Genomic DNA, 17,877 nt, shown 5'->3' on the forward strand with positions numbered 1-17,877 from the left:
TATAATGGTTTCAGATTTTGCCACAAGGGCAGTGTTGTGAAGTAATATAATAACATTCTACAGAGTTAGAGAATCAAGACTATAAAATATTGGCTGGAGACTTATGAAATACTGAAATAATCTGATAGAAAATTTTTAGTAAATGGTCTGTTCATTTTAGGAAATAATTACTTCACATTTGATGAAATTGCTTACCAGTAAAAATCAGTGGTAGCTATGGGAACCAAGGTTGTGTCAACCTAGTTATGGGATACCATAAATTGAAGATTTTTTTAATCATCCCTGAGATAAATTCAGCTATTATTTGAATGAAAACTGAAAAAGATTCCTGGATAACGGCTTTATTCTAGGGGTGGAAAAACATCACTTTATTGAACAAATTTCAAAATTGCATCAATAATATAATCCCTGACATCCAATTCACTATGAATTTCAGTAATGATAAACTCCCTTTTTTAGATATATTAATAACAAAGAGAAACATCATACAAGAAGCTGATATACATTTTAAATCCATCAACTCTCAATTTATCTTCTATTTATATTGAGTCATCTGAAACATTCCATGGACTTGAAGAAATGAGAAATATACTTATCAAAAGAAAATCCCATCTAAATTTAATAATTTTTAGGATTGAAAAAGCAAAGCAAGGTAATGCCTTGAAATATCAAGAAATAAAAATGAAAATGAGAAAATGTTATACCATATACTTTAACTTTTAATCCAAAGAACATCAAATTCTTTACTAAAGATCTAAATCATACAGATAATTTAAGATGCATTAAAAAGTGCAAAAGTTACCATGAACACTGCACTGAATAAACAGGTACGATATTCATAAAAAAAGATGACAGCTCATTACCAACAGATCAGGGAATCATATACAAGGAAAATTTCCTTGAATCAACATAGAGAAAATTGTTGGTGATACAGTAAACTACTCCATCTTCTCATTCTACTGGCGCAGTAGTGACTCAACAATGGAACAGTGACAAGCCAAGAAAGAAATACATTTTATAAACAGATACTAATCAAAAGTTAAATGCATTATGCTTTGAATAATATATGCCCTGATTATGATTTCAAAAATTGTGAAGAAATTACTTTTTTTTTAAGCATAGAACCACTGGTTACATGTTGTATCATTAAAAAAACATAACATTAACCACACAATTAACAGCTCTATCCCTTGTCCTTAAAACAACATAAGTAACGTATATTTTCAAATCTAACAAGACCATGTATGAAATAAACATGAGGACAGAAAGATGGCTTAGAAGAATCTTGGGAAAACACTACACATTTAGATAAGTGCCAATATTATTCTTTGATAAGCCCAAAACAATGAAAACCAGTTAGTGAATTCCTATTTTTATGGAAGCAATCTTGTACTTTAAATTTGTGTATATGATAAAAAAAAATTCCATTATCTTTTGTGTGAAAAAAGAAACTGTAATTTATCCTGTAAAATTTGATCTACCTGAATTATAAGAATCAGAATAACCCCACCTGGCACCTTTTCAAATTTTTGTTATTTTTTCCTCCTCTCTCTCTGTATGTGTGTGTGCTTATATATAAATATATATATATATATATATATGAACACCCACACACACACATTGCTTAATGTTGAACAGATGAGAAAGGAGTGCTCCATATATGTTGCAGAGAATGTTTTTTTTTTATTAAAACTGAATCTTTAATAAAGTTAGTTTTGTGACTCAAATATCATACCACTGTGATCTTCAGGTGAAACTCTGAAATGCTTGAAGATTGCAGAGAAACTCAAGTTATGAAATAAACTCTCAGCTTTAGTTTTAATAAGAAGTTACAAATATACACATTCTACAGAGCTTGGAACCCCTTTTGTACAATATGTATTGTATTATCCATATTGGCCTTTGTGAGCAATAAAATGGAAGCTGGCAGAATCGTTAGCACACTGGACGAAATGCTTAGCTGAATTTTACCCGTTGCTGCATTCTGAGTTCAAATTCCACCAAGGTCAACTTTACCTTTTATCCTTTTGGAATTGATAAAACAAGTACCAGTTGAATACTGGGGTCAATGTAATCGACTCATCTTCTCCTCCAAAATACATGCCCTTGTGGCAAAATCTGAAACCACTATTATTATTATTATTATTATTATTATATGGTAGTGGAAGTCAGGGAGCTGGCAGAATCATTGCAGTGCAGGGCGAAATGCTTAGTGTTTCATCTGTCTCATATGTTCCAAGTTCAAATTCAGCCAAAGTAAACTTTGCCATTCATCCTTTCAGGGTCAACAAAATAAGCACTAGTTGAACACTGGGTCACTAGCGTAGTTAGAGTATGTGCCACCCAGGGTGGCCCTTCTGTTCTCCACCCCCAGACCCCACTAAAATCCATATATTGCTTACAGCAGACCCAAAAGTACTGCCCCTTTAAAAGTACTGCTTGGGGTGGACCACCCTTACTCCCCACCGCTACATTAGTGACTGGGGTTGATGTAATTGACTTGCATCCTCCCCCAAAACTGCTGGCCTTGAGCCAAAATTTGAAACCATTAATTTGGTGGTGGATTTTAGTGGTATTTAGTTTCAGCTGTTTACATTCTGAGTTCAAATCCCACAAAGGTCAATTTTATTTTTCATTTTTTGGGGGTTGATAATATAAATTTCAAGTCAACCACTAAAATTAATACAATTTACTGCTACCTGAATTTCAGGCCTTGTATCTTTGTTAGTACATCAACATCAAAAAATCAAATGGAAATTGTAGTTGTGATACCTGTGCTGGTGGCACGTAAAAAGCACCATCTGAACATGGCCGATGCCTGTGCCGCCTTGACTGGCTTTTATGCCAATGGCACATAAAAAGCACCAACCGATTGTGGCCGTTGCCAGCCTCATCCGGCACATAAATAGCACCCACTACACTCACGGAGTGGTTGGCGTTAAGAAGGGCATCCAGCTGTAAAAACACTGCCAGATCAGCCTGGTGCAGCGTCCTGGATTCCCAGACCCCAGTCAAACCGTCCAACCCATGCAAGCATGGAAAACGGACATTAAACGATGATAATGATGATGATGATGATGATGAGAAGCAAAGCAATTTATCCAGATTTCTTACCTTTGCATATAAAACTTGGATCTCCCGCATGAGTTTCTTTTAGAGCCGGACGAAAAAAGGGACAAGTTTCCTCAACTTTGGAACAGAAGGCGTTGCATGGCTTCACAAAAACCCCATCAACATAGAAAGGTATAGACACAGCACATAACCATTCTCGGTATGCCTTCTGAAATAGAGACAATACAGAATTTTTTTAATAAACTTAGTAACTAATGAAAGCATAATGAACATGAAGAAACTCTAATGAAGTGCTTTAATATTTGTCCTCTAATGGGCACTATAAAATTATACAACAGATTCACATTTTTACAGATAGATTAATTATTTAGGGAGATTTGGGTGCTGTTTCTAGAAGGTTGAATTACCACATAAAGGTCACATATGAAGAGAGCTGGTGCAGTGTATGTATGTGTGGGTTTGATCAAGGGTATTCTACAACAAAAATAGCAACAATGTGGTCACATGAAATGCTAGAAATAGCAGTAAGACTCCTATTAAATCATTCTTTAGTGTCTTGAAAAAATAAATAAATAGACCTATAAAATCATGCAGTCATAGATAATACTGTGCCTGAAAAAATGAGAGGGTCATGGATGGGACTTAATTGGTTATAATTAGGTTCATTTAATCAGGGCTGGCCTTGGCTACACAACAATACTACCAAATGAATAATCTAGTGCAGAGACTGTCTGTGGTTGCTCAATCTGCTTGAAATTGCAGCAAAGTCTTCAACTCATATCATACGATATTAAGGAAGGAGGGGAGTTATTGGATGCTGCTGCCTTAGATAAGCTATACTCAGAAGTAAAGCAGTATGGTCGTGGCTGAAAGACATTTGATTGTAGCTCTAATGGGTCAGAGCTGTATAGGGGCTAAGCTACAAGTAAGTTGCTGGGAATTTCAAACAATGATGTCTTTCTGGTTGGTATGAGAGACACTTCTGTTTTGGTGAGAGAATATTAAGGAATATGAACCATGAGAACCAACAAACATATTTCTTTGATTTGCTGTCATAAATGTATGTTTGTGTATGTATGCATATTTGTGTATGTGTGTGAACATAGTGCATGTATATAGTATGTATGTAGTGTGTGTGTGTGTGTGTGTATTCTAAATGTATATCACATCTTTCTAGCACACACACACAAATACTGGCAGACATATATAGACCACACACTGTTCAGTTTATAAGAAAAAATAAATGGGATATAAAAGCTTTATATATTTTTCTCTTTTTTTATATTACTGGTTTCAGTCATTGAACTGCAGCCATGCTGCAGCAACACTTTCAAGGATTTTAACCATTTCTATCATCCCAGTACTTACTCCTGTTGCATATTTATTTTATTGAACTATATTCCATTGAATGGTTATCATTTTGTCATAACCTCTCTTTCTCTCTTTTCTCTTTTACTTGTTTCAGTCATTTGACTGCGGCCATGCTGGAGCACCACCTTTAATCGAGCAACTCGACCCCGGGTCTTATTCTTTTGTAAGCCCAGTACTTATTCTATCGGTCTCTTTTGCCGAACCGCTAAGTAACGGGGGCATAAACACACCAGCATCGGTTGTCAAGCAATGCTAGGGGGACAAACACAGACACACAAACACACACACATACATATATATATATATATACATATATACGACAGGCTTCTTTCAGTTTCCATCTACCAAATCCACTCACAAGGCATTGGTCGGCCCGGGGCTATAGCAGAAGACACTTGCCCAAGATGCCATGCAGTGGGACTGAACCCGGAACCATGTGGTTGGTTAGCAAGCTACTTACCACACAGCCACTCCTGCACCTCACAATTTTTTATTGACCAATGCCATGTCAAATGCATAAACACACACAAAAATCACACACAGAATCAAAAACTAAATTGTACATTTACTAAAAAACATCTTACATTAAATGCTATGCCTGAAAAGATGACAGGGTCCTGAGATGAGTCACAGAAGGCTCGGGGCTAAACAACACCTCCTCCCACCATCAAACAAAGAAGCTGATAGAGATATTATATGGTTGTAACCAAATCTTCCTCAAATTATACTTTATTATCTTAAAGAAGGAGAGATACATTGGATGATGTCACTCTAGATACACACTATGCCTGAACAAAATATGAGGTGGTCATTACTGGAAAACATTTGGTAGTATTTCGTTTTGGGATTTGGTTTGCAGTATATATATATATGTGTGTGTGTGTGGCATGTAAAAAACACCCACTACACTCACAGAGTGGTTGGCGTTAGGAAGGGCATCCAGCTGTAGAAACACTGCCAAATCAGACTGGAGCCTGGTGCAGCCTCCATCGCTTACCAGACCCCGGTCGAACCGTCCAACCCATGCTAGCATGGAAAACGGACGATGATGATGATGATGATGATATATATATATATATATATATATATATGAAATGCACATATGGTTTTAGATGATTTTTCACTTTAAATAAATCATCTTTAGAGATGTAATATGGTGTAATATTTATCATCATACTTGCTCTTCTTTCAGTCTCTTTCTCTCTTTCTCTATCATTTTGGTTTTCACTTTCTCTCTTCTATTTAGCCTCTCAGTCATGCCTTCAATGTATAAAGACAACGTAGAAATAAACAAGACACTTCACTCAGTCTTACACAGGGCAAGGTAATTTCTTTAGCGTTAGTATTAATGAGAAATGTATCTGATACACTCTATGAAATATATAATAAATGAAAGAGATAACATAAGGTAAACAAACTCTAGTCTTGTTGATGATATGTCAAGTTCAGTAGTGCTGATAGCATATTAAAATGCACTCAGTGTCCCACATAAACTTGTTGGATTTATGGATGGCATCCTACCACAGAAACCATGTATAAAATGAATGCATGTGTGAGATGTTATTCTCTTACCTGTCCAACCCTTGACCTCATATCACAGTGATAAGGTTAAATGAATGTTAGAGCTATGCCATCAAGGATTTCAAGTGCCTGGAAGAGCTATCCAAGGTGGACAGATCTGACACTGGCAGTGCTAGGGCTGCAACCTGGCTAACTGGAGGACAATGGGGAATTCCAGGCAGCATCTGATGCAGAATCCAGCGGCTTCCTGGTGGTATTGAATCTCATCTACAGGCATCCTGCAGCAAGAAGCATAACACAAGGACAACCTGCCATCGGTCATGTATGGAGGTTTATGAATACAGACGGGAACTGCTTCCACGGATGTTGATTGACCTGTAAAACTCCCATGAACTCATAATAGGCTTAACCCCCTCTGGATGAATGCCATTACAAGTCAAGAAGAAGACTAGAATGGTAATTAACTCTAAATACGAACTGACTCAGATTGTGAAGACCTGTTCAACTTAAGCTGGCATGGGAAGGAGTTGATGACATAGCAGATTTGTAACTGATTCACCAAATTGCTGAGTTAAAGTCATGGCTTAGCCATAACCAGTTCATGTGATTGGTTGATTAACTGACCAATCAGTATTGAGCCATCATGTGATGCTACCTTCTAGAATCTTTTAGAATGTCTCCTAATGAGGCTTATAAATAGATGAGATTTTGTTCTAAATTTCAGAATATTGGAAATCACAGCCATGGAAACCATATTCTCATTTTTGAATACTCAACAGTTGTTTTAACACTTATTTTTCAACCAAGCTGACAGCAGTTATGGCTTTGCAGTCATGAATTCAGTATATTTATCCAGCTGTGACAGCATACTCACAGAGCCTTACTAACCAACAGTTTTGTCATAACTACAGGATTGTCTTTACCAATTATTAATTGAAGACCAGCATGGAAAATTTATTGTGCAGTGAATAAAGATTCTGTTAATTGTTCACAAGAGTTGTGCATCATTTATAAGCAGCCAGAGAACACCTCAACCACCAGAAACTCCATATATCATCCTTTGTGACTATGGTATGGATTTCATAATTTTATGCATGAGTACACACATGCACGCACACACGCACACACACACACACACACACACACACACACACACACACACACACACAGAAATTTAGGGTAAATACTTGTATGCTGAGGTTGCAGTTGTACTCCATTTCCTAAATAAGAGTTGCTGTCTCAACAAGCAGTGAACCCAACTTTGCTGGTATTGTAGCTCTTTCCTTCATGAGACCAGAGCTGCCTGGACCCATTCACCAATGTAGGATACAAAACTCCCACACAACCAGCATGAACTTTGTTGAGTCAGATTTTGTGACTCTGGGCCAGATGTTTCTATCATCCTCATAGTTCATTCTTGCATCACACATCCTCTCTCAAGCATATATGTCTATATGCACACGGACACACAGACACACTCACACAGGTATATAAAGAAAGATATTAATTAAGCATATTCATATAACTATGAGTGTGTATATGTATATATTTCTATGGTGTGTTTTTTAGAAAGCAGTAACCTTATCATATCTGACACAAAATACCCGAACTTTAGTTATTTCTAAATGTTTTGAAATTATCCAGAAACAAAACATAGAAACAATGTTGACCAAAGTGAAAGGTCATGAGTTGAAACTTTCTTAATTTGCACAGTGTAACTAAGAAACCAGTTAAAAACAAAACATATATACATATAAGCCAATGAAAATGCTCCAAGTGGTCACTCATTCTGCTAGAAATAATAATCAAATTTTTCTCAAATTGGCTTTTACTGTCCTTGCAAATGAATAAATAAATAAATAAATAAATGAATACAAGAAAGAATGCTGGATAATATATTGGGTTGTCCGGAAAGTTTGTGCCGATTTATAGTAGCTTACCTGGACCATCAGATGTGATATGATTGGGATGGTGTGAATTCAGAGAAAAAAGAATTGTAACTTGATAACTGAGATTGCTCTTGGTAGATTTAAACCAAGGAAGACATGGAAAGGGCAGGGCGAAGTTAGATATGAAAATGCTGGAACTCACAGAAAGGAAGATATATACATGATTGAGACACATGAAGAGTTGCTGATTTCCTCAACAAATGAATGTTTGGAAAAATAGTTACTAAAAATAAAAGGGTGAAAAAGATGGAATGAGATCAAGCAGAATCTTTAGTATGGAGTCTGTCTAGGATACAGAAACATTGAAGATGAAGTAGGAAAGGAGACAGGTGTCTTAAGTGGGTTTAGTTGGGAGAGGAGCCAACTCCCCTGCTGTTTTTGTAAACATTGCTTGTTTTTGTAGCTAGAAGTTTTGGTCTGGAGATGGAAATCCATCTCTATTAACTAAAATATAAATAGAATGGTTATATGTGTGTGTGTGTGTGTGTGTGTGTGTGTGTCACTAAAGTGAACAAGGACACTAATCAGCACCAATATTGCTAGAAATAAGAGTCAAATCAACTCAATAGCAAACAAAAGCACTATTTTAATGAGCTGACAAGGTCCCTATGGTTGCAGATACAGTTAGATCAACAATGATCTTGTGTTCTGATGCTTAATGCATCTTAACACTCATCAATGGCTCGCACCGTGCCTAGGGTTAAACTCATCTCACCTTGTCAGCTTTCTGTTGAGATCATACACTGATTTCAAAAATGGCAAAAGTGAAAATTATAAATGATATGGGTGGCTAATTCGCAATTTTACAACCTAAAAGCAAAAATATATACATCACTTAAAATAGAGCTTTTGTTGGCTATTGAGTTGTTTTGACTATTATTTCTAGCAATACTGGTGCTGGTTAGTGTCCTTGTTCACTTTAGTGATGTATATATTTTCGCCTTTAAGTTGTAAAATTGCGAATTAGCCACTCATATATATATGCGTATGTATATCTGTCTGTCTATCTATCTATCTATCTATCTATCTATTTATCTATCTATTCATCTATCTATCTATCTATCTATATATATATGTATGTATATAGGTGCAGAAGTGATAAGAAGCTTGCTTCCCCACCACACAGTTCCAGGTTCAGTCAAACTGCATAGCACCTTCGGCAAGTGTCTTCTATTATAGCTTTGGGCTGACCAAAGCCTTGTGAGTGGATTTGGTAGATGGAAACTGAAAGAGGTGCATCATGTGTGTGTGTGTGTGTGTGTGTGCATGTGTGTGTGTATGTGTATGTTTGCGCATTTGTGTTTGGTCCCCACCATTGCTTGACAACTGCTGTTGGTGTGTTTATATTCCCGTAACATAGCGGTTCGGCAAAAGAGATCGCTAGAATAAGTACTAGGCTTACAAAGAATAAGTCTAGGGGTTGATTTGTTTGACTAAAGGTGATGCTCCAGCATGGCTGCAGTCAAATGACTGAAACAAATAAAAGAATATATATATATATATATATATATATATATATATATATATATAGACAAATACATCTGAGATACAGATAGAGAAGAAAAGGAGAGAAAGAAATAGCAAGAGAAAGACACAGATAGATAGATAGATAGATAGATACATACATACATACATACATACATACATACATACATACATACATACATAGATGGATGGATGGATGGATGGTCAGAAAGCAGTGGGGAGAACATAGCAAAATGGTACGTGCTTAATTGTAAAATGTATTCTTTTCTTTTATTCTTTTACTTGTTTCAGTCATTTGACTGCAGCCATGCTGGAACACCACCTTTAGTCGAATCAAATTGACCCCAGAACTTATTCTGTGTAAGCCTAGTACTTATTCTATCGGTCTCTCTTGTCAAACTGCTAAGTTACAGGGACATAAACACACCAGCATCGGTTGTCAAGCGATGTTGGGGGTGACAAAAACAGATACACAATATATACACACACATACATATATATACATATATACGACGGGCTTCTTTCAGTTTCCGTCTACCAAATCCACTCACAAGGCTTTGGTTGGCCCGAGGCTATAGTAGAAGACACTTGCCCAAGGTGCCACGCAGTGGGACTGAACCCGGAACCATCTGGTTGGTAAGCAATCTTGGGCCCCACCTGCAAGGTCATGCACTGCTAATCTTGGTATGAGATCACCATGTTGTGCACATATGGTTGTGATGCATATGCCTGGTGTATCCTTATCAGATGGGTAGTCATGATGGGTATACTGGGCTTCATATATTTTACCCCAGTGTCACTTTTTTTTTTTTTTTGATAGCATGCACTGCTCTCTCACTCAATAATAATAATAATAATAATAACAATAATAATTATCCTTTCTGCTATAGGCACAGGGCCTGAAATTTTTGGGGGAGACGAGCCAATTACACCGACCCAGTGCGTAACTGGTACTTAATTTATTGATCCCGAAAGGATGAAAGGCAAAGTTTGACCTCAGTGGTATTTGAACTCAGAATGTAGCGGCCAGGCGAAATACCGCTTAAGCATTTTGCCCATGTACTAATGATTCTGCCAGCTTGCTGCCTTAATAATAATAATAATAATAATAATAATAATAATAATAATAATGATGATGATGATGATGACGACACTGATGATGGTGAAGATGACACTGATGATAATGATGATGATGATGATGATGATGATGATGGCGATGATGCTGACACTGATGATGGATGATAGGGATGATTAGGATATTAATGATGCCTAATGTAAGGCTATAATTTTTAACTGTAGCTTATCAGATTGATTTTATCTTGGTAGTTGACTGCTACATATTTTGTTGCTGCCCCCCACCCCGCCCCACCTTTATCCATCCTAATGGATGAAAGATAAAGATGACCCAGGTAAAATTTGAATTCCAAATGTAAAACGGCTGTAATTAAGTCTAAGGTATTTATAGTCTTGCACTCTACCATTTCCATCACCAATTTTTCCGTTTAATTGCTGAAATTTTTATCAGTTTTCCCGTTATTAAGCTGACAGCTCCCCATGGGATCTGCTAAAGTGGAGATAACTACTCCTTCCCTCTCCTTGACATCACTACAGCTAATCACTCACTGATTGATGATGTTTCTGATGAGGAAACTGCTCTACTATTTGTCTCTGTTTAGCACACTAGTGTGAGATAAATAATTTATCAAATATAACAACATGCTTTGCCAAGAGGTTCAAGGAAGATAACATATTTAATATAGTGTGGATGTGTGGAATGTATAAAGATGAGAGAGAAATTGCCACACAATACTGAACTGAGGCTGCAATTATACAACTTCAAATTTTTTTTTTCCTGTATCAACATTGTAGGCACCACACAGCCATGCCTGTGTAGGCACAGGCGTGCCTGTGTAGGCACAGGCCTGGCTGTGCAGTAAGAAGCTTGCTTTCCAACCACATGGTTCTGGGTTCAGTCCCACTGCATGGCACCTTGTGAGTGTATTTGTTCACGCATGCGTGTGTGTGTGTGCGTGTGTGTGTGTGTGTATGCGCATGTGTGTGTGTATGTGTGTGCATGCGTGTGTGCGTGTGTGTGCGTGTGTGTGTGTGCGTGTGTGTGTGCGTGTGTGTGTGTGTGTGTGTGTGCGTGTGTGTGTGTGTGTATGTGTGTGTGTCTGTGTGTCTTTGTGTCTGTGTTCATTCCCTGCCACCCTTTGACAACTGGTGTTGGTGTGTGTTTGTGTCCCCATAACTTAGCAGTGCAGCAAAACAGATTGATAGAATAGGTACCACAATCATCATCATCATCATCATTGTTCAACGTCTACCTTTTGCAAACACTGTTAATGATAATCCCTTGTCTGAGAAACGAGCCACGTGAGAAAGGGTGTGAGTAGGTGTCTGTGTTTGTGTGAGTCTTCCACTAATGCTCAACAACTATGTCTCCATAACTTAATGGTTCAACTAAAAGAGACCAACAGAATAAGCACTAAACTTAAATAAGCATCAAACAGTGTCCCAGCATGGTTGCCATCCAATGACTCAAAGAAGCAAAAAGATTTTTAAAAATAACAATTATATATCTAAGTGTGGTGGGTTGACTAAACCACTAGGATGTTAGACAAAATGCTAAATTATATTTTGCAGTATTTGTTCCAGGACTTGAATTTTCTGAATTCAAAACCTTCAGAGGTCAACTTTCTCTTACACCCTTGTGAAGTAAAAGGGTAAAGACCCCCTTTGGTCATGAATGACCATGAGATTGCACCTAGAAAGTTCCCGTCCTAGGCACAAGTCCAGGCAAGGTTGATTATGGAAGACCAGTAATTGCCATTGCATACCAGCCTCCCTTCTTTACACCACTGATGTTATCCAAGGGAAAGGCAAAGGCTGATACAGCTTGGCACCAGTGACATAGCAACTGAAGCAACGTGAAATAAAATGTCTTAAAAGAACACAACGCATAGCCCAGTCTGGGATTCAAACTCACTACCACATGATCATGAGCCCAATGCTCTAACCACTGAGCCATGCATCTTGTGAAGTAGTAGCATAGCTAAAGGGAGTGATGGTGGGAGTGGTCTGCCTCTGGTTATGCTTTTATGGAGGCAACATTTTTGGGTCTGTTGTATAAGCCTGTATATAGGGGCCTGGGTGACAGTAGACTTTAAGGCTGGCCTGGGCTACACACTCTCTAGGTCTGCCTGGCCACTGTGCTGAAGCCAATGAAATAAAGTACTCTTCAGGCACTCTTTTGCTATTTTGCAACTTATCCAAATAACAAGGTTTTTGAGAATTTGGGATTGTTGTCTGTGAAACAAGTAATATTTTGGCAAAACTAAATAATAGTGCTTGCAAAATTAATAGAAAATTCCTGGCACACATACACACACCCACACAGAAGAGCTTCTGTCTAATAAGTCGAGCTAAGGCTAGAGATTATAGAAGAAGATCAAGGTGCCATGCAGTAATATAGAACTTGAAACCATATTGTTACAAACTATACTTTTCTATTCAGAAAGTCATGCTTAAAGCCTCTGTGTGTGTGTGTGTGTGTGCATGCGTGTGTGTGTGTGTGCGTGTATAAGATGTAAACTTTACTAATGTTTAGTGGGGTTATCAGCTTCCAGTAGATAAGATAAAACTACTCTAGATCTTGTATTGAGTGCTCTCTTTTCTCCTTTCCTTATTACACTATTTCTTGTGGCAAAACTCCTGCATACTGATATATATGAGTATAAATATATATGCATGCATATATATGCTAGTACATGAACATGCATCTCTCTCTCTCTCTTTCCCTGTCCCTCTCTCTAAATATATATATATATATATATGGATGTGTAATGTCAGTGTACATGCACCTTGAGAGAAATGTTGTACCTAAGAAGCATCAGTTGTGGTGTGCAAGAGAGACGATTGCGCTGGTATGGTCATGTGGCGAGAATGGATGAAGATAGGTGTGTGAGAAAGTGCCAATCCCTGGCAGTTGAGGGAACCTGTGGAAGAGGTAGACCCAGGAAAACCTGGGACGAGGTGGTGAAGCACGACCATCGAACTTTAGGCCTCACTGAGGAAATGACCAGAGACCGAGACCTTTGGAAATATTCTGTACGTGAGAAGACCAGGCAGGACAAGTGAGCCCAGCCCACTTATGAATGCCTTTCCTCCCTTGGACAGAAAGACCGGTTGAGGCAAGCGAAGTCGATATAGAAACTCATCCGACGACAGACACCCATGCCAACCCCCCATGCTTGCGAAGACATGTTGGGGCAAGCGAAATCGAAATCGAAACCGAATTGAACCAGCCAGGATCCCTGGCCTGGTGGTACGTAAAAAGCACTATCCGACTCGTGGCCGTGGCACGTAAAATACTCCAATGCGACCGTACGACAGGCATCCATGCCAACCCCCTTTGCTTGTGAAGACATGTTGGGGCAAGCGAAATCGAAATCGAATTGAACCAGCCAGGATCCCTGGTCTGGTGGTACGTAAAAAGCACTATCCGACTCGTGGCCGTGGCACGTAAAATACTCCAATGCGACCGTACGACAGGCACCCATGCCAACCCCCTTTGCTTGTGAAGACATGTTGGGGCAAGCGAAATCGAAATCGAATTGAACCAGCCAGGATCCCTGGTCTGGTGGTACGTAAAAAGCACTATCCGACTCGTGGCCGATGCCAGCACCGCCTCGACTGGCTTCCGTGCCGGTGGCACATAAAATACACCAATCTGACCGTGGCCGTTGCCAGCCCCGCCTGGCACCTGTGCAGGTGGCACGTAAAAAGCACCCACTACACTCACGGAGTGGTTGGCGTTAGGAAGGGCATCCAGCTGTAGAAACATTGCCAGATTAGACTGGAGCCTGGTGCAGCCTTCTGGCTTCCCAGAACCCCGGTCAAACCGTCCAACCCATGCTAGCATGGAGAACGGACGTTAAACGACGATGATGATGATGATGATATATATATATATATATATATATATATATATATATATTTATATATACATACTTATATATATATCAGTTGGTAAAGAATAAATGATTACTGATTTTACACTAAGCTGACACATTTGTATTATGAAACCATCCAAATACACACACACACACACACATACACAGGAACTCGAATGGTACATCAGTGTTCACAAGTGAGCCAACAGACTTGTCACAATATGGACTTTCAGAGTGAATGATGAGTCTCAGACTTGTAGGTGTCAATTTCAGTTTGCTAGTCAACCTAACTCAAGCTGGAAATAGATGGATACATGGACATAAAGAGCAAATAGTAATAATAATAATAATAATAATAATAATAAAAATAATGATAATAGTGGTTTGAAATTTTGGCACAAGGTAAGCAGTTTTTGAGGGAAGGTGTAAGTCAATTACATTGACCCCAGTACTTGACTGCTAAATATTTTATTGATTCCAGGAAGATGAAAGGCAAACGTTAGCCTTAGTGGAATTTAAACTCAAGATGTAAGAATGGATAAAAAAACTGCTAAGCATTTTGTCTGGCATGCTAACAGTTCTGCCAGTTCACCACCTTAGTAATAATAATAATAATAATAATAATAATAATAATAATAATAATAATAATGACCTTAACCAGTTGAGCATGTCTCTTAGTGGCTGACGATATGTACATCTCTAATCCCAAGCAGAAGTAGTGGGGAAGCATCATAGCCATGTGCTGAGAGGAATTCTTTGGGGTTAGGATAATTCACCTTTGGAAACATGGGTGTGTCATTCAACATCCTTAAACAACCTTTATTCGGGGTCATTTTAAGTGGGATGGGCTACACAACCTGAAGAAAATTCTAACTGGGTTTCACATCCAAGGTCATATACTTTTAATCTTGATATAAGATCACCATGTTGCGCACATATGGTTGCGATGCATGTGCCTGGTGTACCCTTATCAGATAGGTAGTCATGATGGGTATACTGGTCTTTGTATATTTTACCCCACTCAGTAATAATAATAATAATAGTCTGAAAAATTATGTTGTACACAGTAAAGAAAGAATACTATTGGCAGCCAATGATACCCAAAAAGTAACTGAAACAGTAGGAGAATTGAAACCAAAAAGGAAACAACAGAACCAACAAATGGAAAGAACCACATGACCATTTCATACAAGAAACCAAGATGATTGGAATTAAAGATTGCTGGCTCTGGTTGATGGACATAAATTTTAAATGAGAGACAAAAATGCTAATTTTTATTGCTAAGGAACAAACCTTTAAAAAAAATTTGATAAAGACAAAGATCAATAAAAGTTATTCAGGTAGTTAATGTAGATAAAAGCATCAATCACCTTTTGACTGAGTGCAGTATACTAAGAGATAAAGAGTATAAGTGCAGACATGACTGTAGGCAACAGAGTGGATTAGGTCATTAGCTGGGTGTGTGGCTTCAAAACAACAGAAAAGTGGTATGAACATGAACCAGAGGCTGTGATAGAAAATGAGAGTTACAAGATCTTATGGGATTTCCCCATAAAGATTGACCATATTATTGAAGTGAGAAGACCAAATATGATTGTAGAGGACAAAATAAACTAACAATGTAAGATCATAGATTTTGCATTTCGCTATGATACCAAAGAAATTGAAAAAATTGAGAAGAATCAGGATCTAGCCAGAGAGTTGTGGAGACTGTGGAAGACCAAGACAACAATTATTTCTGTGGTAATTGATGCACTTAGCACAACGCCCAAAACGCTACCTAAAAGACTGAATGAAATTGGAATTAAAACTTGTATTGTTGACCCTCAGGAAAGTACCATCTTATATTCTGTAAGAATCTTAAGAAAGATTCTTAAGATTTTGAGGAGACTTGTCACCAAATGTCAAGATAAAATAGCTGCCAACAAAATTAGCATAATAATAATAATAATAATAATAATAATAATAATAATAATAATAATAATAATTATAATAATAGTAGTAGTAGTAGTAATAATAATAATATAATAATAATAATAATAAAATAATAATAATAATAATAATAATAATAATAATAATGATAATGATAATCCTTTATACTATAGGCACAAGGCCTGGATTTTTGCGGTAAGGGGGCCAATTAATTACATTGATTCCAGTGTTTGACTGGTACATAATTTATTGACCCTAAAAGGATGAAAAGCAAAGTCGAACTCATTGTAATTTGAACTCAGAATGTAAAGACAGACGAGATGCTGCTAAGCATTTTGCCCAGTGTGCTAACGATACTGCCAGTTCACTACCTTAATAATGATGACGATGATGATGCTGTTTTCTGATTTAGGCACAAGACCACCAATTTTAAGGGGAGGAAGTCAATTGGTACCACTGACCTCACTTGCCTGATACTTTATTTTAATGACCATGAAAGAATGAAAGGTGAAACTGATCATGGTAAGAATTATACCCAAAATAAAAAGAGTCATAGTAAACAACATAAATAATTCTTTTCCAACAATCTAATGATTTTTATTTCTGTATTGCCCACAAGGGGCTAAACATAGAGGGGACAAACAAGGACAAACAAAGGGATTAAGTTGATTAGATTGACCCCAGTGCATAACTGGTACTTAATTTATCGACCCCGAAAGGATGAAAGGCAAAGTCGACCTCAGCAAAATTTGAACTCAGAACGTAACAGCAGACAAAATACCGCTAAGCACTTCTCCTGGCATGCTAATGTTTCTGCCAGCTCGCCACAGAATCTAATGATTCTATCAACTTACTATATTGATAATCCCTTCTATCAAAGACACAAGGCCTCAAATTGGAGGGGGTGGGATAGTCGATTACATCGACCCCAGTGTTTCACTGGTATTTATTATTAAATAAATAGCAATTTCTTATATTTTTCATGAGGGGCATTGCAAAAACAACTTTGGGATTTTCACAGAATTAAAGAAAGAAAACTAAAAACAAGCATAGAAAACAAAACTAAAAGAAGGAATAGACAAAGATGTCCTAATAGGGGACTTATCACATTAGAACGAACAAGGAATCCTACAAATTTAGGATTACCCTGACTCTAAAAGGCAAGTACCTTTTCCTGGCAGGAATATGTTGAGAGGACATTCATTCTACTGAGCCATTGTCACCATTCTCTTCCACCTTTGAGAAAATTCACAGGAGAACAGCATGTTGCTCTCCAACCTTATCTTCTTCTTCTAGGTGATGAGGGCTTAGCTAATGAGGAAAGTATTTGTCCTTAGTTCTTTCAACCTTATTCACTGTACAACCTTCCACATTTTAGCAAATGCCATATGCAACCTAGACACTTCATGCTGAATCTGCACTGACTTAATGAACAGAAACCTTGAAAAAGGTTTGTTTACCAACCACATGGTTCCGGGTTCAGTCCCACTGCGTGGCACCTTGGGCAAGTGTTTTCTACTATAGCCTCGGCTCGACCAAAGCCTTGTGAGTGGATTTGGTAGATGGAAACTGAAAGAAGCCCATTGTATATA

General features: G+C 37.7%; 1 protein-coding gene across 1 annotated transcript in view; it reads right to left on the reverse strand.

Moving 5' to 3' along the window:
* Positions 1–17,877, reverse strand: part of LOC115209659 (transmembrane protein FAM155A-like) — a 366,779-nt gene that overhangs the window by 38,306 nt on the left and 310,596 nt on the right. The window contains exon 2 of the mRNA XM_029778127.2: positions 3,115–3,280. Within this exon, the coding sequence (XP_029633987.1) occupies positions 3,115–3,280 (166 nt within the window). The remainder of the gene's footprint in view (positions 1–3,114; positions 3,281–17,877) is intronic.

This window comes from Octopus sinensis, linkage group LG3 (genome assembly GCF_006345805.1).
Source record: "Octopus sinensis linkage group LG3, ASM634580v1, whole genome shotgun sequence".
NCBI classification, from domain to species: domain Eukaryota; kingdom Metazoa; phylum Mollusca; class Cephalopoda; order Octopoda; family Octopodidae; genus Octopus; species Octopus sinensis.